General features: G+C 32.7%; 2 protein-coding genes across 3 annotated transcripts; one reads left to right on the forward strand and one right to left on the reverse strand.

Moving 5' to 3' along the window:
• The first annotated feature begins 343 nt into the window (after positions 1–343).
• Positions 344–18,391, forward strand: LOC108219113 (phosphoinositide phosphatase SAC7). 2 transcript variants are annotated; one of them, XM_064092671.1, is made up of 22 exons: positions 344–486; positions 589–738; positions 827–901; positions 1,026–1,153; positions 1,279–1,370; positions 2,308–2,365; positions 2,492–2,566; positions 2,667–2,700; positions 2,834–2,914; positions 4,323–4,429; positions 8,083–8,169; positions 8,258–8,335; positions 8,543–8,613; positions 8,697–8,795; positions 9,980–10,079; positions 10,833–10,941; positions 12,335–12,407; positions 13,989–14,082; positions 14,506–14,598; positions 15,928–15,994; positions 17,634–17,821; positions 18,069–18,391. In XM_064092671.1, the coding sequence occupies exons 2-21, from the start codon at positions 603–605 to the stop codon at positions 17,762–17,764; spliced, it is 1,788 nt and encodes a 595-aa protein (XP_063948741.1). In that variant the 5' UTR covers positions 344–486; positions 589–602; the 3' UTR covers positions 17,765–17,821; positions 18,069–18,391. The 2 variants fall into 2 exon arrangements, with proteins under 2 accessions (XP_063948741.1, XP_017247887.1); XM_017392398.2 differs by having other exon boundaries at positions 2,510–2,566.
• Positions 18,392–18,832: 441 nt separating this feature from the next.
• On the reverse strand, positions 18,833–23,989 carry LOC108218701 (probable serine/threonine-protein kinase PIX13). Its single transcript, XM_017391773.2, has 6 exons — positions 23,614–23,989; positions 22,989–23,329; positions 21,178–21,313; positions 20,941–21,083; positions 20,076–20,199; positions 18,833–19,462 (listed from the first exon to the last, which is right to left on the reverse strand). The coding sequence occupies exons 1-6, from the start codon at positions 23,708–23,710 to the stop codon at positions 19,071–19,073; spliced, it is 1,233 nt and encodes a 410-aa protein (XP_017247262.1). The 5' UTR covers positions 23,711–23,989; the 3' UTR covers positions 18,833–19,070.
• Between the last annotated feature and the right edge of the window lie 407 nt (positions 23,990–24,396).

The raw sequence follows: 24,396 nt of genomic DNA on the forward strand, positions 1-24,396 counted from the left end.
GCGATTCAACTGTGAACTCCAAAAACACTTCAAACAATTTTTTATTGAAAGTCCGTAACTTAATAGAAAATTAGGATATTAAGGAGGCGTTGGTCGAATTTAAAAGTAAGCAAAATCAACTTATTCATATAATAAAAAGTTACAAATCAACTTATAATTTATAAGCGAAAGTTGAAAGTGAGTTTAGACTCTTCTATCTTTGAAATTTAACTTCATAAAAATATAAAAACACAAATCGTATCAGGAAAAATATTAGTGAATAATTTGAATATTCTTTTAGAAATATTATTGAAAAGTAAATATTCCGGACATTAGTCATCTTTAAAACAATTAAAAAAAAGAAAGCAAAAGGCTAGGGGGAAAAGAAAAACCTCTGTTTGTAGACAAAAGGAGCGCCTCAGAACAGGCGTTGATCTCACCCTGACACAGACACACACTAGCTGTATCTATATCTCCGCGACTTTATTCTCTTGATCCCATCTTCAGGTAACTCTCCGCTTTTATCGCTCTTCAAATTACTTCACAAATACCTCGCCGCATTCTGCAATCAACTTAAGTTCAATTAAGTTATTTTACTGCGTGTCTTAGTCTGTGTGAATATCATGACGGAGTCGCAAAAACTATACACACGGATGCGTCTTTGGGAGTTTCCAGATCAGTACGTGATTGAACCTACCGACGCTACTCCCGGTCCCTGTTTATCCATTAGTCGTGTCGATGCTTCCCTCAACTTGATCGGTTTGTTTGCTTTGCCTATCTGTATTTTTTTCAATTAGTTCTTGTTAACTTGATGATTCATTAGATTGCCTGATTTCATGTTTACTAGAGGAGGTTACACGTAGTGATGTTTCGGAAACATTCACGATTTTTGGAATTGCTGGGATGCTAAAGCTTTTCGCAGGTTAGTCGAGCAACATTATATACGGATAAAGTATTTAAGTTTTTTTATTAATTGAGTAGCGATGAAGTGTTCTTGTTTGTTTGCTGCTGACTCTGACATTGGCGCACATCTATTGCTGTTGCAGGTTCGTATCTGATAGCTATTACAGAATGCGAATGTGTTGGATCTTACTTGGGGCATCCTTTCTATAAGGTTACTTCCCTCAAGGTATTTCCATGTGACCATTCGCTCAAGAATTCTCCTGCAGAACAGGTAAAGCTTCTGTACTAGTTTGTGTATTGATTAGTTCTATAGTCATTAAGCTAATCATATGTATGTATGCATATTGCGTTTTTGTTGGATACTCTCTTATGCTTGATTTTGCACATATTTTACAGAAAAAGATGGAAACTGAGTTCTCTGCCCTACTAAAAGTGGCAGAGAAGACTCCTGGTTTATATTTCTCTTATCACGTCAACATAACTTTGAGGTAATTATTCTTTACTCGATGTTGAAGTTGTATTGAAACTTTCTTGCAAATGGAAGTTACTTTTTGCATTCAATTTTTTGATAGCACCACGGGTTGGCTACATCAAAGCTTATAAAGATTGATATCACTATTACTCACCGTGAGTAAAAAACTGAATCAATGTAAAATTGTATAGAATTCTATGAAGCTCCTAATAACACACAAACACCCTTTTTTAGTCTGTTTTGAAAAGTCAAGTTGAACATGTTTGTACCTTTATTTAGGAAATAGTATAACTTCAGTTGATTGAATTAGCGAAGAAAAACTTCAATTGATGTGTAAAAGCTATTTACTTTTCTAGTCATGAATTTGTAAGCAAGGCCCAAGTGCCTGACATTATATATTAGCAATTAATTCTAGGGATGTTAGGAAAGGGTGATGTTATATTGCATGGTAGTATACTGGTAGTATTAGTGAGTAAGGGTACTTCAGTTATTTGCTAGTTAGTTAAGCAACAGACTACTGTAAATAGTCCTGTATTGGTACATTTGATGCATGTTGAATCTGAATATCAGAAAATGGAAAATAATTTCCACCACTGCTTCTCTCTCCAAAACCTTAACTTTCTCTCTCTAAAACCCCAACTTTCTCTGCAAGTTATGTGTTCTTCTTGATTTCTCACCTAATCTCTCTTAATTCTGCAATCAATCACTATCTTTCTCTATATCTGCTATACCTGCTTTTTCTCTCTTATTAAGATAGAAAACCTCAAAAACAGTTGTTAAACAAGTTAGGAACTCACTGATATCTAACATGTTCTAAATATGTGATGTTTGTGCTGTTGGATCTAATTGTAAATTACTCTTGGCTCCTTCTAATTATAATGGTTTAATTTATTCATAGAAGTAATCACAGTAAAGCTGTCCCTTTTATGATGCCTTAAAGTTGTATCTTGCAGTGCGCAACGGCTGCATGAGTTGAGTGATGAAACCCGACTTCTTCCTTTGTGGAGACAGGTATCATCTGCTTCTCTTTTCAGTAAATAGCATTTCAGATAAATATAATTTTATTGATTCTAGATATTGTTAGTGGTTGTGCTTTGGAAAAGTTAAGTTCGATATCCACAGATTTTGTAATAGCAGCGAAATGTTTTGCCTCAGGCAGAGCCTCGGTTTTTATGGAACAACTATATGCTGGAAGTGCTTATAGATAACAAGGTCTTCTTTCTAGCACTTAATATTCATTTTGTGTCATTAAATTTCTTTCGGAATTCTCATCTATTTATGGCCCCCTAATTAGGCTATATTGCTTGTGCAGCTTGATCCATTTTCACTTCCTATAATCCAAGGGAATATCCTGATCTTAGTTTTTGTCATAAAATCACAATTATTATAATCTCCACCATGTTTTACTTGTGGATTGAACTATAGTCTTAAAATTTTACATCCTCATTTCTACTTGAGTTTGCCTTAACAAATAGTCAGGTTTTCAAAGTTTTCAAGCGGCAATTGGGAAAAATGTTATTGATGTTACCCTCATTGCTAGGAGATGTACTCGAAGATCTGGTATTGACCTGTGACTTATGTTATCTTTATCTTTATATATTCTATAAAGTTTAAACATACTTTCTTAAATTTAAAGCAACGACGAAGAAGATTTTGTTTCCTTAATTAGAGGTAAATTCAGTTGTGTTAATATATTATTATTACCTTTTTATTCACATGAAAAGAAACTATTCTATCAGCAGATATACTTTAGTTGAGGAATTGAGTATTAGGTTATCATTTCATTGTTATTAGAATAACGTGCATACTTGGGCCAACACTGCTCATATAAAAAATCCAGATTTACTTTTAGACAGCCCACTATGTCGCACAGATGGTAATTGGTAAATGTTCATGTAATTTATTATGCATATATTTGCCATAGATTATTAATCATAATTTATTATGCATATATTTCATAGATAATAAATCATATGAGTTTTTCTTGTAAATTAAAACATAGTTTCCCTTATATAGGTTACTGATTGTTATTTCATATTAGGAACAAATTATCTTGTACCAAATTAAATAATAAAAAGATCTAGATAGTGATCAATATTCTATATGTAAATTCATATGGGTTCGTATCAAAAAATCAGAAAGATATAAAAATCACAGGAATTTTGTCTGCCCTACACACCAAAAGAGCTTAATAATTATAAGTGGTTATCCGCAAGGCTTCAAGTATTCCTTTGCGTTGTATGCATTATGTAATTCTTACTAATCTATGCCAACTACTCCAGTTTTGATGGTTGTAGGATAATTTAAGTAAGCATATGATTGTATTTTAAAATTTTTGATGTTGTTGCCTCAGTGAATAGATTATCTTAACCTATATGAAATTAGGCTGCCACCCTATATCGATTATCAAAGCCCTTATGGAATCAGGTTGCGTTATTGATGTTATTATAGCACTTCATATCACAATTGATGATATTTGGGAGGAAATAATGAAGTTTTGAAAGAAGAGTAACTTTTTTAAAGAATAGTATTAAATTAAGAATACGTATAATTAGGCATGCACGAGATTGGTGATATCTGGGAGGAAAATAAGAGAGTTTTGCGTGGTACCAACACAAAAGAAGACGCAAGGAAAAGACATGACTTAAACCCTGAAATAGTTGATCGAACATTGTGGTTATATGGTCCCTTCTATTGGCTTGAAATATTAAGTATATGTATTCCTTTTATTTTCAATGCGATCATTAGGAAGGGCTTGAGGTAAAACTTAATTTGATGGAGGTTTTGAGAAAATAATTCAAGATTTTTGCTTAGAAAGATCAAAAGGTATATCATGATACATTAACTCAATGTGTTGTTTTCATATATAACGATTAATCAACGAGTCAATTTAATACTCTTTACCTTGCAAGTGGTAACACATGATTACCGTTTCTCTCTCATTTAATGTGATGTTCGCCTGACAAAGGGACTCGGATGTGGAGAAGAGGAGCTGATTCTGATGGGTACGTTGCTAATTATGTAGAGTCTGAGCAAATCATAACTTCAAATGGATATACAGCATCTTTTGTGCAGGTAAGACCACTTAATCATGACTTCATTCTATATCGTAGAGGTCTATGCAATAATAATTGTATATCTATAGTAATAATCTTAGAATAATCAAAATATATATTTAATGATTAATTAATTATTCAGATACTAATCCTCCTAAGGCTTGGAGTTATCAGTCTAGTCTTATCAGGAATCTAACATCACCTAGAATGATTAAAAATCGAAATAAAAAATTATTTTACAGATTGTTGCTTATCCAATGGGAATACCATATGGTTGTTCAGGTTTATTGAGAAGTTGAGATATGGCAGTTTCAGTAAATATCAGTTATCATTTTAAAATTGCCATGTAATATTTTTAATGTTGTTTTCCGGTTATACCTGTAAGGGGGTTGAATACAAGTTTATAAGTTTATGCATATTTTAAAATTCTTTGTCAAGCAGATACAAGGAAGACAATATGCAAAGAGCAATAAGTTGTGGAAGTAAATTGTTGTGTTGATATGATTATGATAGTAAGAACTCACTTTAGAAATTCTGAATTCTTCAGAGGGGCATCTCTGTATCTTAACTAATACAGAGCAACCATGTTTCTCTCTCTTTATTCTCTTTGCAAAACCCTAATTCTTAGAATACAGATTTGGCAACTCTACGATGTAAACAATAAAGAGTATATATACTGCTACCTAGCAACTACTCTATACAAGATAGTTATGATTGACATAGAAATAGGGTATCACAATCCTTCCTGACCCTGCTTCACCTTAATTGTTATTTGAACAGGCCAAAGTATATTGTAAGTTGCCAGCTTCCTTCTGTGTTGATCTTTCCAGTCTTGAGCAGATGTTATGTTTTCTGCACTAAACTTGATTCCATCTCTTAATACTTTTCATTCTCTGCAATCTCCTTTAAATTCTGTATAAGACTAAAGTTTAGTCACTAAACCTAAATAATAGACTGTCAACTCTTCAGTCAGTGTCTCTAGGCATTTCCGACAGCTTCGCAGTCTCTGAAGAATCTTAACTTGGAATTTGGCTATCTAGGATTCCTTGTATATATATAAAACTGTGAAGAGACAAGGAGTCTTCAGTCATATACAGTACTTGTAACACTAAGAGACTAGATATACTTAGTAATTTTCTCTTGGTGCTATTTTGTGATTTATAGTATAGAAATTTCAGGAGTGCTTAAAGAAAGATTACTGTTTTCTTCTATGATATTTACATCTTTAAAAGATAAATATTCTCCATGGATATTGGGCTCGAGAGTCCTACATACTCTAACATATTCGTGATTTTGTACGTAACATGAAGAAATTTGACGCGTGTGTGGGATTTTTTAATATGTTTTTTTGACTCTGTTGATTAACAAATAGAATATGTATATTTGTAGTATTATATTTGAGACATATTATAATTATCTGCCACATTATACTCATAAATAAGGACGTGCATATTTTTAATATGTTCCCTGTTAAAGTTTTTGATAAAGAATGATTGTAAAGAAAATTGCTTTTAGGTAGGGAAAATATATATATATATATATATATATATATATATATATATATATATATATATATATATAGGGGGCTTCTCCTTGAGGATCCAATAAAAAGTAACCTAGTAACTCTTCTAAGAGTTAAAAAAGACACGGCGCCAAAGACGGATGCATGAGCCAAAAAAGACACGGCGTTAAAACACTTAAAACAGTAACACACGTGCTTGTCTTCAAAACTAATAAGTTCTGTAAACACTTATCACAAGTTCTGTAGACACGTACTTATAAAAAATAAAAAAAGAAGAAGAATAAAAAAATACCGAATACCACAAATACATTGTCCTATATTATTTTATACTTTTACATTTCCATGACATGTTTATTTTCTGATTTATAATATTTCACATTTTTTATTTGGTTATATAAATCAATTTGTAAGTATTTTAAATTAAAAAAATATTTATATTTATATTGTGAATATAATTTTTTAAATAAAGTAGTTAAGGCTAAAAAACAAAGAACATAATTTTTTTAATTTTAAAATTTACATATTAAATATAAGAAATAAGAATAAATGTGTACCATTTTTGTATAAAAATTAAGAACAAAAAAAAATCAATACAATGTCCTGTATTTTGTTATATATTTGGTATTTTATAAAAAAAATCAAAACAATATCATGTATTTTTTTGTCCAGTATTTTGTTATATATTTGATATTTTATAAGAAAAACCAATACAATGTCCTGTATTTTTTTATCCTGTATTTTGTCTTCAAACCTAAAGTTCTGTAAACAGGTACTACAAGTTCTGTACACAAGTATGAAATAAATATATTCAAAATAAAAATTAAAGAATAAAAAATATGCACAATACAACTAATATAGTGTCCTGTACTTTCTTATCCTGTATTTTTCTCAAATGTTTATTCATAATTTGTAATTTATTATGTTTTATGTTTTGTTATATAAATATGTTGTAATTTTGTTAAATAGATAACATATTTTTATATATTTTATAAACATAATTTTTAAAATAGTGTCTTTAAAATTATTTAAAATACAAAACATAAGTTTTTCAGATATACAAATTTAAAATAAACGAGCACCATTTTTGTTTAAAATATTAAAGAATAAGAAAAACGTAAAAAAATAACAAATACAATGTCCTGTATTTTTAATACAGTTTTTTTTTCTCACATTTTCTGTTTTTATTTATGTATAATTCTTTTAGCATGTTAGGTATTTTTTTTTCAATACAATTCTTTATGTATTTTTAATATAGGTAGTATAATACACACTCAGAAACTAAAAATATGCATCACAACAAATATAATATAAAAAAATTAAAAATATGAAATATATAACCATGATAAAAAAAAAAAAACTACGTGACTAAGTACTTACATGTGCTTACTTAATGTTTATACATGCAACGTGCGTGAGAATTAAGTTTGCGGTTACAGGCTTCCAACATACATGCATATATTCTACGGTCCAGATTAAAAGTTACTAAGTTACTAGTTACTCGCTGAACTATACCCTATATATATATATATATATATATATATATATATATATATATATATATATATATATATATGAGTCTATGGGCAAAAAAGTTTGTTACTTGTTACTTCATGGCCATGACAGCTTTTTTGTAGTTTTGAGTAATAAACACTTATGTTGTATCCCAAAGCACAGATGCTCAATGCTTATGATGTATAAATCGCATTTTGTTACAATCTCCCTTAAATTTTGCGAGAGCATAATTTTGTTTGCAAACCACCTATAATATGACCCTTGGAGTAATTATGGGTTACTTTAGATGGATAATTTACTTTGATGCCAAAAGAGTGGTATAGTTTCATAAGAAGGATCCGGGTAGGCAGCAAAATTTTCGATTGTCTATGGCTGGGGCCAGTCCAGATGAGAATCTTTTAGAAAAATGAATGACAAATTTCATAACGGAAAAGCCACAAGTTTGTTTGTTTGTCTCCATGTTTAGTGTATCTTTGTATTTTAAGTATCATGTCTGCTGGTCTTGTGGAATAGGAAATCACTTATACTGATATTGCTCAGTGCAATTGTCTGTATATTGTTTTAGATTATACCAGCGATTTTACGATTATATTGTATCTTGCAATGAATTAATCTGTTGGATATGTTTTTTCTTTTAGGTTAGAGGATCAATTCCTTTAATCTGGGATCAGATTGTTAACCTAACGTACAAGCCCAAGTTTGAGATCTTGAGACTTGAGGACGCAGTGAGTAACGTTACAATATGCCCTTGCATAAGTACCAATATGTTATATATTGCCCTCACATCTTAATTAACAGCTGCTTCTTCTGCAGCCTCGAGTCATCGAGAGGCACTTTTTGGATATAAGGAAAAGATATGGGAATGTTTTAGCTGTTGATCTTGTCAACAAGGTAGAACAAAATGATATTTATATATGTGTCTACCTTTGCATGGCTGGGATCATGTGTGAATAAATTAATAAGTTCATGTTTACAAGGCTTATCTTCGGGTGCTTCCTTCTTATTGCTATGATTGTTTGTCACCCTTTACATCTAGTGAATGTTTTCATTATCCAGTTTTCATGAGATTATTATTAATATAGTGTATTTCTTAATCAGCATGGTGGGGAGGGTCGCTTGAGTGAAAAGTTCGCAGATGCAATGCAACATATTTCTGGTGATGATGTCAGGTACTATCTTGTTATTATACTATTTTCCTCGTGCAACTGTGCATACCCTATAATATTATTCTCTTATGTATACCTATGTGTAGATACTTGCACTTTGATTTCCATCAGATTTGCGGGCATGTCCATTTCGAGCGCCTTTCAATCCTCTATGAGCAAATTGAGGATTTTCTAGTTAAAAATAGGTATGTTTATGTGAGTTCTTATAGAATAGCAGCTAATTTGATATGTTTTTTATATGTCGGGGATTAACCCGGTCATTAATTTGAATACAGCCCTGAGGAACTAGTTTAGATGCCGGTGCCAATTTGGATGTATGTCCTCGTGCTTGACTAACCTTTTAGCTAACTAACAAAAGTCACATAAAAATACTTGAGTAATGGAAATTAGTACCATAACAGCTTATTGTTCATCTTGGATATTTCCTTTTATGGTTTATGAAGGAAGTTGGTCTGATTTTATTTTATTTTTTTAAGTATAGGAACTTAGTTTAGATGCCGATGCCAATTTGGATGTATGTCCTCGTTCTTGACTAACCTTTTAGCTAATTAACAAAAGTCGCATAAAAATACTTGAGTAATGGAAATTAGTTCCAGAACAGCTTATTGTTCATGTTGGATATTTTCTTTTATGGTGTATGAAGGAAGTTGGTCTGATTTTTTTGTCCAAGTATCTATGTGACACTTGTTCTACAGGCTTAACTTCTTCTCCAGCCATATTATATAAGTTGAGCTAGTTATGCATTGCTTGTTTGACAGAGGTTTAGTAACTTGTCAGTTTATTAGATACAGTCGTAGTAGATGTTATGTCTTTTAAAGTTTGGCTTATGCCTTTGGTTTCATGAACATACAGCATTTTCGATTTGGTATGGATTCCATAGCCAAAGCCATGTCCAATCATGTCTACATGGATACTAGAATGATAGAATCTGGTGTTAAATTACTCAAATCAGCAGTCTGTTTGATTTAGCTGAGTCTGAGAAGAAAGAGAAAGTGACCTTCATAATAGTAGGACCTTGAAGTGTAGTTCGTTTCTCAAGACATAAAGGCTGTCACATGCAAAGTCATGCAGTAAAGTTGCACCTGGGATATTGTTTTTGTAGTTTCCAGAATTATTTATCCTAAAATTTAGGTTTTTTTAGAAGATAATTAGTTGAAATTCATCCTAATTACCAGCTTAGAATTACATTGCTTCCGTTAAGATAAAAAGATTTTCCTTGCTTAAATATCATCATGATTCATGAATATGATTAGCGGAGTTATTTGCTGAGTCAGCTGACATTTGTATAAAATTGTGACTCGTCTGCTTTTGTATAATAATATTTTAAGTTCAGGAACTTAACTTTATTATCTTAAATAACAAATTGTAGGTACCTTCTTTTAAATGAAAAAGGAGAGAAGGTTGAAGTGCAAACTGGAGTTGTCAGATCCAATTGTATTGATTGCTTAGATCGAACAAATGTAACACAGGTACTTCAACCGCATTTTGGTTATTGTATTGTGCTATCTGTGTGTTGTTTGTGCAGTATGTTCTAGCATGCCATGGCAAGACAGTTGAGTGATTAGTTAGAGTGTTGGGTTTAAATTATACGGGTGTGTATATATGTCTATTACTAGATTGTTGATACAAATTGTAACTGATAGTTTTTGGTTCTTGTTGTGCTTGCTCCTTGTGGAGTTTCGAGAGTTCCCATAAATTATTATTATAGAGCAAGTTCTGAAATTACATAATTATGTACATATTATTGCTATAAAGGATGTAAAGGTCACATCATTACTTATTATACTTTAAAAAAGTTATTTCACTTCAGTTGCCTAAATGAACTTAATAGGTATCATGTGGGCATTTGTCGTTTGATGTGTTGCCTACAGGGAATTCTTCAATTCCTTCTCTTGACATGAGAAAGTTGAGAGGTTTTTTAGTTCGTCGCTACGACGGTTTTTGATATATTTGCAGAAACAATTGTGTTTGGCTACTACATGTATGAGAGGTTTTGACATCTTTATTCCAACTGATATTGCCATCGTCGTCTTCTTTTGAAGTATTATTAAATTTATTTTGTTTGAGTTGGTTTGGCCTTCCAAATTTCTTTGTACCAACACCTTTGACATCATGAATAGAATGTATGATGTCAGTGTGTGCGCCAAAATTTGATAGATATTGTGGCTTCTAGTTTTTGTGCCTATTTAAGTTCCTTCTTCTAACCTGGAGCTCATTTCCAGAGCATGATTGGCCGAAAGATGTTAGAGTCCCAACTTAGAAGGCTTGGCCTGTTTGATGCTGAAGAGACTATCAACAGTCATCCAAATTTTGATGACAGTTTTAAAATATGTAAGTGTTGTATTTCATAATCAACATATTTTACAAGTTTAGGTAGGTTTTATACTTATCAAACATAATAATATTAACATAATATATAGAAATATATAAATTAATAATATATATCAGAGTTCTATTTCAATTCAATTTATAGATTTCTATTTTCATCGAGTTAAAAGTGTAGTTCCCACATTCTCAAACAACTATTGGAGTTTTATTTTAATTGGGCAAACAGGTTTTTCTATGTAAAAATTACATGTATGTAATATTTTTTAAATATTTGGTTCAAATTGTATTGTATTATATATTGTATTGTATTATATACACACACTATATGAAACATTAAAATTTTTGGTCGGTTGATTTGTCTAGTTTAAACAAAATTTATACTTTTGAATTTTAATATGTGTGTGTGTGTCTCCCGGGTCTATTAATTTCAAATATGTTGTAACGTGCCTAATTAATAAAAACTTACTTTAATAGTCTAGTAGAATATATAATTCAAACACATCCATAGTCCTATTTGTTTAAACCTATTTAAAAAAGCTAATTATGTAAATTATATATCCTCATTAAAAGACATGTCGTATTTAATACGAAAGCATCTTTCAAATAAAATTAAATTTAAATAAAAAGTTAATGTAAAGGCTATATTAATTATTAAATTTAATATTTGAATTTGAACAAATATAGTGTATATATATAATTTTTATTGAAATAATCAAGTTCCATTTAATTTTACTCTAAAATTTATTAGTCAACAAAAACCCAACAATTATTAAAATCTTAATAATATTATTCAACAAAATATTATTTTGAATAAATAAATTTTTAATTTATTAGAATTCTTTTTTAAATTAATTAGAAATCTTTTTCTCCCCTCGTCTATTAAAAATTATTAGAGTTCTAGTAATATAATTCGATAAAAAAAATTGATTTAATTTTTACTATTATGATTTTATATACACCTCACTTATTAAAAACTAAGGTAATATAAATAAATGTAATACATAAAATAGATAATTAAATATTAAATAATTGCAAGTACTCTACTGCATAGGTTATACTGTCAATTTCAGTTTAGGTCGGTTTGATAAACTCTTATCACAAATTTGGTCCAACCCACACCGGACTTGAAATTTTAATGGTAAGAATACACATCTTAGACCCAATCGGCACTAATCATGGGCCACGGGTTACTAGAACCAGGCTTGAAATAATAATAATTCATTAATAAATAAATAAATATATATAAATTATAGCAAAATAAATAATAAATACTATTTAATCTTATAAATTATATTAAAACAAATATTTGTTAATTTAAATAATAGATAATCTTGGATATGACATTCAGTATTATGTATATTTATTTGCGATCGATCTCTAATTTTTACATTTTTAGTATGGGCTAATCATGGAGATGAAATAAGCATTCAGTATTCTGGCACTCCAGCATTGAAAGGAGACTTTGTCAGGTATTATACATTTATTCCAGTCTGCATATATGTATATGATATATCTATTCATCTTCGTGAAGCTTTCCGTGCTCACATTAGGGGATTAAAAAAATTAGAAGTATCAAATGCTTTCATAAAATTGACCTTAGATTGTATGTTGCTATTCTTACTTTGTATTGAGTTGCAAGGAGCATTGTAGCCTTTCATATCCTCGTACCATCCCATAACAATACAGAATAATTGAAATGATAGTAGTTTACTCATTCAATTTAATATAAAATTGTTGTTGAAACCTTTTCATTGTAGGCATATCTAACACACACTAGCACAAATGCACAGCACAAACACATATCGCGATATCTATATATATCTATGTGTTTGTGAATGTAATATAGTCAGTTTTTGAATCAAATTTCTGAACTCAACGCAGCACTTGGTTAGTAGGATTGAAATAGAAATTTGTACTGTTTTGTGGAAATATATATGTAATCATTTTTCCTTCATTCTATTCCTCCCTATTTAAGCTAAACTCAAACCCACCGATTTGAGAATTAATGATCCAGTCCCCTTTCTAGTAATGCTCTTCACAGTCTTGATCAAATAAAATTTTACCTTATCTTTTCCAACTCACATTTCTTACATCCTTCTTCAACCTTCAATTTCGAGAATCAAATGTCATTCCGTTCCTAACTCTTTCCATTCTTCCCAACCAAATGGGGCATATAGGAATTGTAGTTTTGCAAGCGAAAGTGGCAAAAGCAGTTTCCAGTTTGTTAGGCAACCAGTTGAAACCAAAATGTCTCTTTTAGTTTATAAAAACAGATTTTGATGTGTTGACTGTTGCTTTGCAATTTAAATTTGTCTAACTTACAAGTGTATGTCTGACTTAATTTTTGATGTCTATATTGCAGTTATCACAATTGTCATATTATCTAGTATAAATTTTTTTATGACAAAAGTAACAAATAAGTTTTAGACCTGTTACTGACATGAGAAAAGGAACCTGAGATCTCAGGCAACTTTCCTGAGATGGTGAATAAAATGACTTGTTATTTTAAAAGATTCTTTATATCACAATAATATCTTGAAAGGTTGTGCATATCAAAATAATGTACCTATCAAAACAGTCATTTCATTTGACTATCTGAGGAAAGTTTTCTAAAATGTATCTCAGGTTCCTTATTCTCTTATATTAAATGAGAAAGGTCATGTGTTCATTTTTTTTTTTCCCATTATAATCTATGCTCACTGCTCACATTTATTTCCTGTACCATTCAAACTGATAAGAATTGCGTGATTTGTATTCTGGACATTTTCAAGTTATTAGTACTATAAATAGGAAGTAGAGCTAAGGCAGCACTTTGGGAAAAAACTTCTCTGGTGTTTGGTGTATTCCAAAGTATCTTGTGTTGGAATCGAAGGATCAGATTTTGGTACGACGTTCCACACTTGGATTTGATAACATAAAATAAAAAATAAAAATGATTAATGTGTGAAAGATAATTTGGTAAGAACTCAGTGATATATCTGTGACATCCTTCCTATGTGGAGAAAAGAAAACTCTTATATAGCTGTGTATATTGTCTGGGTGATTCTTAGACGTGGCAAGCGGACATTCCAAGGAATTCTTAATGACGGGCGGAATTCTCTCATGCGTTATTACCTGAACAACTTTTGTGATGGTACAAAACAGGTCTGCATTCTTTACCTCAATTGGTATCAGCAATGTTATATCTAATAATAATAAAATCATAGCTTCGCAAATCTTGTACCTCCAAAGATGTACATTCACATGTAATAGCAGTATACTTATATATGAAGGTCTTTTTGAAATGCAGTATGTTCATTTAATATGTCAGTTTACGTAAAATCTGTCTGGTGCACTGTGCACATGTAGTTAATAAGATATGTTGTATAACTTTTGTCGACCTTTGTGTATGTCTGTGTTCTGTTGCACGATCTATACATAAATAACTTTATTGTTTAACAAATGATTTTCCTTTCTACTTTGATAGGCATATATATTATGAAGGTGACATTATTCAGTTTTTCTATTATTTAATTAGCTATAGTTTCATTACTCAGCTGATATGGTTTTACTGTTTTTTATGTAAAGGATGCAATTGATTTACTACAAGGACATTATATTGTTTCTGCCAGCCGGGATATGATGCCAACATCTCAAAAAGGAGGCATAGAGGCTATAGCTGTGAGTATGGTGTATATTTGTTTTATTATTACTTAAATATATGGATTTTCAATTTTGCATTAATGTATTTCAATATTATTACTGTTCAGAATTACATTTCTGTTTTTGTTTGTCAAGTTTTTAGTTCATGTCTGATTTATGACCTGTATAGGAAGCTGAGATGTCTAGACTCTATAGACATTTATTACTCTTTATTAAAATCCGAAAGGCTCATTCAAGTGTATATGAATAATTTTTAAATTGTTTTGTATTGAAAAAACATTGATTGTCCTAATTTTTAGTATAGATAAAAAAAACGAAAAACAGATCTACCCCCATTTTCAAATTGTTTAACGACGAGAGCTTGAATGACCGAATAATTACCAAAAATCTCCAATATGATTCTAACAGTTTATTATAAAAAGTTTGTTAGTAACTTTATAATTGTGGAAGATTTTTATGTGTTAAAATGTAATATTAACCAAATACCAGTGACTGACTACAGTGGATCTTCATTTTGACTCAATGGTATAGTATATAAGGATAGATTTATGTAACAGTTTCATTACCAGTACAGGGAATCCTTGATTTAATACTCTGGAGTGTGGATACAGGCTGAACTTTAATCTTAAATTCTTTTGGTATTGTTATTTGGGTCCGGGTCCCTGGCATATAATTGCCAGGCACTGTTTATTTAGCCCACAGTTTCTGGGCCGTTGGATGCATATCCAGCGGCCAGGATTATATTAGAATTTTAACATGTCCAGCGTTTTTTAGCGCTGGACGAGAATATTCCCATACAGCGCTAAAAAAGCGTTGGACGGGAATATTCCCGTCCAGCGGTAAAAAAGCGCTGGACATGTAAAATTTTTAATATAATCCTGATCGTTGGATATGCATCCAACGGCCCAGAAACTGTGTGTTACTTAACTCTTCCACAGCCATTAATGGCTGTGGACCGCTACCCTATTTATTTTAGGGTCATGAAGAATAGAAACATACTAAGTTTCAGATTAGACATTAGTAGTAGCATTATTAAGTTTCACTCTGTGTTTCGATTATTAGTACTAATAACCCACTTGTATCAAGTACCTCACAAAAATTAAACTACTTGGATATAAAATTTGCAAATTAGCTAGTAGCTTCTAGCCAGAACCCAAGCACTGAAGGGACCTTCAGAGTTGATCATGGTCCAAGACCGCCGCTAGGTTGTCATGTATGATCTAGTACATATATACCTGATGTAACTTTGATGAAGCTATTTTGTGTTTGCATTTTTGTACATTAAATGATCTGAAGTGGTGATAAATATTCTCAAGACAATACTAAATCAATTTTTTCCTTTTGTAGTCATTTCGGTTGGCCATGGCACTTGTGATGACAGGGTTGTTTTTTACAATGATGTCATTGAGGCGTGGTAAGTTTGTAATTTTGTTACTCTTGCTAGTCTGAAATAATGCTTTTGAATAAATTAAATTTGGTTTTACCACCACATTTGACGTTAATGCCTGTGGTGTTTATAAGAAATTTATACTCTGATAGCTTAAACTTTATTTTCTTAGTATAGTAGCTTGTATAGTTTTTTTTTTTTTTTTTTGAAAATGAGAATAAATCTCAACGAGAATCGGCAATTCACCGTGATATTCTTTCATTCAAGAAAGCTTATTATCTAACCGTCGGACATGCAAGATGACCGGGGAAATTTAGACAATAAAACTTTAATGTCCGAAAAGAAAAACCGGTCTTCTTCCACGAATCCTGAAAATAAAACAAGAAAAACAAGAAGAATATAAGTTGATATATTTAACAGATTATATTAAAATATTCTCACAAATCATGATAACTCATGATTGAGACAATTAAGCTCTTAATTAAGGCATAATAATAAAATATTAATGTCCTTAATTAAGACACAATTAACGCCCTCAAATAAGGCAAACGCCCTCAATAAAGATGCACAATTTACGCCCTCAATAAAGAGGCACAATTTACGCCCTCAATTAGGAGGCGCAATTAACGCCCTCAATTACGAGGCAAAATTAACGCCCTCGATTACGAGGCAAAATTAACGCCTTCAATTAGGAGGCACAATTAACGCCACAATTAGCGCTTTTCATTTTGAAACCGAATCCCGTCCCGAAACCGTCGTCACCGCCACCATCGGCCTCCACCGCTATGCTGTCGGTCAGGTTGCCTCGTCGTATGCGAAACGAACAACGAAGCGTCTCATTTGTAACACGAAAAATCGTCAAAAACACCAAAAACCAAACAAAACACAAGGATTAAACAAACAAATAAACACCCACAACCAAACAAGATTAAAGTCAACACCTTTTCACAATTCCACTCAAAATAATGAAAGTAGCAAACAGAAAACAAAGAGATACCTTGTTGAGGGTCAAACAAAACTGAATCTTTTGACCAAGCAAGCAAATTATCAGCATAAAAATGACCAAGCCATGCTGATTAAATCTCCAACAACTCAATCATTACACCAGCTAAAACAAACCCACGATTTATTTTCCACTAACAAGCTGAAATCAATGATCAAAATGACACAAAAGAGAGATTAGAAAGAACGAGTTGACTCAGTGGTTTTAAAAAGCAGAAGAAAACAAGTGGCTCGAACATTGATCGTGCATAAGTGTGTGAGATGTGAAGGGCCTGAAAGCTTGATTAGAGAGTCGGGAGTTTAGTTTTGAAGTTTTAGATGTTTATCCGATTTGTCTGAATGTATGAAGGGGAAAAAATAGTTGAGGCGGGGGTGTATGCTTTGTTTTGGTTGGTCTGTAGAGAATTTCATAAAGTTTGTTTTAGTAGCTTGTATAGTTAAATACCTACAAACATCACTTTTTTAGTATAAACCTGAACAAAAATAGCATTAACGAATTCTCACTAATCAATATTTGTATGTGCATTTTAGTTGATGTTACAACAAATTGTTTGTCCAATTAACCAGCTGGATGTCTACTATTGCTTCAGCAATTTATTTTTGCATGTAAATGTGAATTGATGCTTTGAGGATAGTTGAGCCATTAGTACTTGATTTTATGCAGGCCACTATGATTTCTGGAATGTACTCTCTTCAATTATGTGGGCAAGCATGAGCCTGGCAGTAGCAATTGTAGTGAAGGCCAATGGTCGGGTTTTCTGTAACCGTCCTAGTCTGCATAAGCCTCCGCGCTAACACATCAGCATTGGCTGCTTCATATATCCTCCAAATTTCAATCGGAATTTAATCCAGGTTGGTTAATATTGCACTCAACTTCTACTAGTTTTAAGTTATAGTTTTTTGGTTTTATTGGTTAAACAGTAGCACATATTTTGTCCTTTTAAAGGATGCAATTTCTGAAGTACCTATGAGGAGATGTGCAAGTGTCACTATATTTAACAGTACTAACTGTCAATTTTACATTGCATACTTTGTTTTCGTTTGTGAATTATTGAAGTTGATTATAAGTCTCATTATTCCATTCTAAACTCTTTTGCAGGTTGATATGGATTTTTTTGTTTTATCTTTTGCTGGGAAATCGAGTATCTTTGATTCAGTGTTTCTTAATTTGAGGTCAAGTACCCTGCAGTTTGGCTGGCTCCTACGAGATCAGCTTTTGCCCAAATGGTTAATTCAGTGTAATATAGAGATGAATGAATATTAAAATTTAGACTATCAGACTTGAGAGATAAGAAATGTTAACTTATAGAATGTATCCGTTACAGGCAGGAAATACCACGTTTATTCCTTTGTATGGTCCAGCTCCAGTTGATGTTTAAAATACATTTGGATATATATAAACTTGGGTAAATTATTGTGAAATTCTACTTAAAGCTTGCAAATTTAATATGTATAGTCTATAGAAAGTAGACTCTTAGGTTGTGTTCACTTGGATGGAATGGAATGAGGGGAGAATGGAATGAAAATATATGGAGAAGTCTTATGGAGAAAGAAGAAAGTATGAGGCAATAAAGATTAAATATGAGTGAGTTGAAGCTTTTCATGAAGAAGATGATAAAAAAAGATGATGAACAAATGGAATGAACATTCCTTTCAAAACATGTGGGATAGATTTTTTAATAAAATAGTTAGAATAGAATGATTGAAGGAATGAAAATTATAAACAATTCACTAATCACTCACTATTTATAATACAAATTTCATTCCATTCTCCCCTCATTCCATTCCATCCAAGTGAACACAGCCTTAGTCATTCATTATCTTAACAACATTCTTGTTAATCTTCTCTTTGTATGTGGGGGGTGGGTGAATGATACTGCCCTCTATATATTTCTCTAAATCGTGCTGATACCAGTGGTTTAAAATGAAAATTTGATACTGACAATTACAGAGGGGGCAAAAGAATAAAATACAAACTACTCTACAATCACAGCAAATAACTGTAGGTCAGTTAACTATATGCCCTTCATTTAAAGTGATCGCAGCTGTGGCTTCAGTGATCTGGGCAGATGGTGACAACCTTTTAAGTAGTGGCGTGGAGTCAGAATGACTTGGGCTGATGCTGAAAGCGATAGCGATCCATAGTAGAATGAGCTGACCTGCTTCTGGGCTCCTTGCGTTTTTCTGTCATCGAGTCAATCTGTTCTAAAACTTCCACAACCTCTTTCATGGAGGGCCGTCTTTTCATATCGGTTTCCAAGCATTTTAGTGTCAACTCAGCAGCTTTTAATGCTGCTTTTGTTGAATATTGTCCTTCTATGCGTGCATCCATGATGGTCTTGAGCTTCCTTTTCTGCGAGAGGAAGGGCTTCCCCCAGTTTATTAAATTCTGCTGTCTGCCTGGACGTTTCGTGTCAAGTGCTCGTAGACCTGTCAACATCTCGAGCAGCACAACCCCAAATCCATAAACATCGCTCTTCACATACAAATGACCTGTCAATAATGGTGCATCAAAATTGAGAACATAAATTCTTTTACAGCCTACTTTAATTCAAGAAAATACGAAATAAGAAATGATACGGATCCCTGTTCCCATTTCTGATTTTCCTACCATCTTGGTCATGAAAATATGTTAGGAGAACTGGTAGTTGCGAAGATGGGATCTAGGAATATTATGACTATTTTTTTCTCCTTTTCTGTGTTGGTTCCTGGCTGCTTAGACAGCCATTTTCAGCCGTCGGATCTTTAACTTAAAATGGAACTTGCAAACAAGGGATTTGGGAAATTTCTATCATTCTTCTTCTATTCTATGTTGGGTCCTGGCTGCTTAAACAGCCATCTATTTCTCAGCCGTTGAATCAAAAAAGTTGCTGGAAGGAGTTCTGGCTTCCAGTAAAAAAAGGTTACTGGAAGGAGGTTTGCCTTCCAACAACTTTTTTGTGCTGGCAGGGGGAGCAAAATTTTTAATCTCAGCAGTTGGATTATTAATGGCAGAGAAACAGATGGCTGTGTAAACATTCCTTCGCCAGCAACCCTTGTATGTTTGCTTACCTTTAGCGCAAACTGCCAAGGGTCACTATAGAGTTAAAAATAATTAAGCACTCACCTGTAGCAACATATTCAGGAGCAGCATAACCATAGGTTCCCATGACTCGAGTTGTGACATGTGATTCTCCACCTGCAGGGCCCAATTTAGCCAAGCCAAAGTCTGATATTTTTGGATTGTAGTCCTGTAAAAGATATAAATAGATGGCTTTTACAATCACTCTCAAGCTAATTTTGTAAAGCTAAGACTTTTATTTTTACGGAAAAACTAAGCTAAGTATTGATCTGCATTTGCCTATTTCTCCAGGAAGTGGTGGATATTTCAAGCAGGGAATCCCCTGGTGGATGGAAAAGGGACAATTTGGTTATAACAAAGTTAGCATTTAGATTTGTTAAAAAAATCCAGTAGAGCTTACTCTCTAAAATTCAAGTGCAATTTTGTCAGTTGCCCAACAAACCAAGGGGAGAAATTAATAAAATAATTAAGACAGTACAAGAGATAAGATGTGTGTGCGCGCATGATAATGTAGAACTATCAACAATATAAAAAAGAAACTCAGTTTTATGAAAAGCACAGATACAAATATAAACATTTAAAAAAGACCTAATCACAACTGAGAGCAAAACTGTCAAATTAAAGCCACAAACTCTAAGTGTTGCCTTACTGGACCTCATAGGTGCAGATTGGGTCTCTTATTAATAATTTATATTGAATAATACAAACAAAAAAAAAGGGAGTATTACGGGTAGAAGTGAAGAGTTCTGAGGAAAGAAAATGGCATCCTTAATCTGAAATAGGAGCTATTTCTGCTTTTTGTTTCCATCTTTGACCATTCCGATTTAATATCTTACTTCTCAATGGTTTCTCAGGATCAAATTTTACTGCATATGTTAAATACCAATGAGATGATTATTCAAAATCTCACCCCATCAAGCAGTATGTTAGAGGCTTTAAAGTCCCTGTAAATGATTTTCTTCTCTGAATTATGCAGGAAAGATAGTCCTCGTGCAGCACCGATTGCTATTTTCAGTCGTTTGTCCCATGAAAGTGGTTCAACAGCAGAACTCCCTGAACATCATTACCAGCAAGTAAAAAAACTTTATCACTACAAACTCGATGAGCAATATTATCTTGCATATTTTATTTCTTTTCAAGTTCTTACTTCTAAAAAGATGGTTTTCCAAGCTTCCTTTCTGCATAAACTCGTAAACAAGTAAAAGGTCTTGATCCTCCCAGCAGTATCCCAATAGCTTGACCAAGTTAGGATGAGAAAGTGTTCCTAAAAAGTTCACTTCTGACTGCATTTCAAATGAAGAAGCAACCAAATAGTTGGTAAACAAGATGTGTCACTATTAAAGCAGAAAAAGACCAAGCATCAGTCCATATTTAAATAGTGTTAGAACGAGAAAGTGCCTCTTACATAACAAAAGTAAATCACTGATTAGCCAACGAATAATGTTTTTCCAATATATTTGTTTCTAACATCATATTTAATAAAAAAAATTATATCGAGATGAAAGAATCAAATTTACCATCATGCCTAGATATTATGACAACTGTGGGAGTTCTGGCAATTGAATTGGTTACTAATAGTGAATAGGAAAGAAGAAGACTACGGAAAAGAAATAGATGAGGGAAAGACACGTAAATTCTCTGCAAATTGATGCAAAACCTCTACGATTTATCGTTGAGGAATGCAGTTGAAGAGTCAAACCTTTTTATATATCATCTATGTGAACATGTCGATGTCTACCTTTTAATTTTTCTTTTGTGTACATGTCAATATCTAAATATTTTTAACATTTTTGCTGTGTTTCACCTTCTGCCAAAAATAGTACCCATATCTATAATCTGGATGCTACACTCAGACTTGTACTCGATACATGCACCACATGCCTTATAAGTAACTTCATATTACTTGCACTTGGGCTCAAGGTTAGTAATGTTTTACTCCTACAATCCCATTCCCATGAACCAGTAAATGCACAACACAAGGCTGTAACTAATGGATCAGATAGCAAGTACTGCTGCCTTCTCAACTAACATATTATAGTTAATCATACTACTAAATTCCTTTGATCAGTGGATATTGTGAAATTTCAGCAATGTCTATGCCATGCCTACAAGGTGAGTCCCCAGTTAAACAAACCAGAGGCTGGCAGGAACAGGTTCCTGTGCCTATATCACTGAAACCCCAAAACCCTAATTAACTGAACCTATCGAGCTTGATTCTTGTTCAATACCATTCCAAATTCAATCTTGATGGAGTTGCTGTTCAGCGTTAGTCAAGCATGAAGACGAAGAGTTAGGTATGAGATAAACTATGAACCTCCAACACCCCTTAAAGAACTCAAGCACCAAGAGTGACTTTAGGAATATATTCCAGAAAAGCACATTCCATTTCCTAGTGCCTTACTGCAGCTGTCTAGTTACTACGGGTTGGCGCAAATTACAATTTGTAAAATGTTCCCAGGTGCACTCTATGAAAACAAAAATGAGACCACAGTTCCACTTCTAGCCACACACAAATGTAGCCTTATCATAACTTTCGTTGGTTATACTTGGTGAACTTACTAGGTTTTTGACCTGTTTACTCCTTTTCTGACGGAATATTTCATTATTTTAGGTTCGATAACTAATCCCAAATTCGCAAACATTGAAACTTTTCAAGGGACTGTAAGACCATACATATTACATCGTACATACACGTAAACAGAAAATATTTCGGTCATTGGGAAGTTAGTGAACTAAATCACATCACCTAGTAACCAATTTATTTCATCTTGCAGTGAGCACTTATTCCAACCAAAATGTGATATCTGATAACCTGAATAGAAGTATGCCTACCGACTTGAATGAACCAAGACTAAGATGTTATTACAATTCATACCACAGAGTAGTCTTTCTGACGAGGCCAATGAAGTGTTAATTTTAGTTTTACTAGCACAAACAATTTGAAGCGCATAATATTACCTGCCATTCTTGAAACCCTTGCACACTTTCATGGTTCAATTTCTTTATAGCAACCATCATTCCAGTGCCAGCCTTAGAGGGTGCAAGGGTCTTCTCATCAACCCAACCCTTATAAACAGTCCCGAAACCTCCCTCGCCTAACACACTATCAGATTTAAAACTTTTAGTAGCAGTTTTCATATCAGAAAAACTATAAACCTTGAGACCTGGGGGAGGCAGTAATTCTCCATTTAGAGAACTCTCGGTTCCGCCAGTTGCTGCAGCAGAAAACTGGTTTTGGCTATGCCCACCTGCACTGCTGCTAGTAACTGAGAAGCCACCACCATTGCTGTGAAATGTCCCTAAATATAAACACCAAAATTCAGCAAAAATTGTGGTCAATGCTATGACTCTTGGCCTTGTGAGATAAATTGCCTAAAAAACATCAAGCACAGAACAGGCACCCAAAAGTAGAAACAATTACATAAACACAAACAAAAGTAAAAGCACAAAAATCAAAAAGTGTCTGTGATAAGAAAGCAAGACAAAAAGATATGGGCATAGAACAAATGGAATTGAGTTGACACAAATAGAATATCCAAAAAACCCAGAAACAAAAACTAGAAGACAAGAGATAGATAGAAACCAGTAGTTGTAGTGGAAGGTCTTGTACTTGTGGTGGTACTGAGATTTGAAATTGGACCTGTATTAGCAGTTTGTGAAGATTTCAAACAATTACCCATCTCATCAATCTCTCTCTTTTGCTATCTCTCACTACACATCCTCTCTCACACAAGATTTTCTTGATTTTCACCTATCAAAAGGAGGGAACTTTATGTGGAGAGTAAAGGGAATTGTTGTCTTAGTATTGAAAAAAGATGGGAATGAGAAGAAAGAATTCAAGTGATTCTTTCTGGGTGTCTAATTCTACAAAGTTTTGGCATAAAGTTGAAAGCTTTATGGTTTGTTAAATCTTGTTTTAATTGTTAATGTTGGTAGATGTTTGTCATTGGTGGTCCTTGTTTTCTCCAGCCATCACTTTCTATTATAGTATACTTTTCAACAGCACAGACCACCGATCTCATCATCATTTCCACTTTTTACTGCAATAAGGGGCACTGTTATTTTGTACTGTGCCCTGCTGACTAACATGTCAAACCCAACCCCACTGTTGCTATCACACAAATTGTGATATCCGGTCTCGTTATTAATAATCATATCGGATGTTCGATTTTTCAGATCGATCAAAAATGGTTCTGATTTTGATTAATCAAACATCCGTTTTAAATAGGTCAAAAATCTAATTATCCGGATTCAAATCAATTATATATAATTAAATTGAATTATAAATTGTTCTTAAATTTAGTTACTCTCTCGTCTCGATGAATTGTATACGTTACATTTTAGCACGCTTTTTAAAACTCCTTTA

The sequence above is a fragment of the Daucus carota genome, chromosome 4 (genome assembly GCF_001625215.2).
Source record: "Daucus carota subsp. sativus chromosome 4, DH1 v3.0, whole genome shotgun sequence".
NCBI lineage: Eukaryota > Viridiplantae > Streptophyta > Magnoliopsida > Apiales > Apiaceae > Daucus > Daucus carota.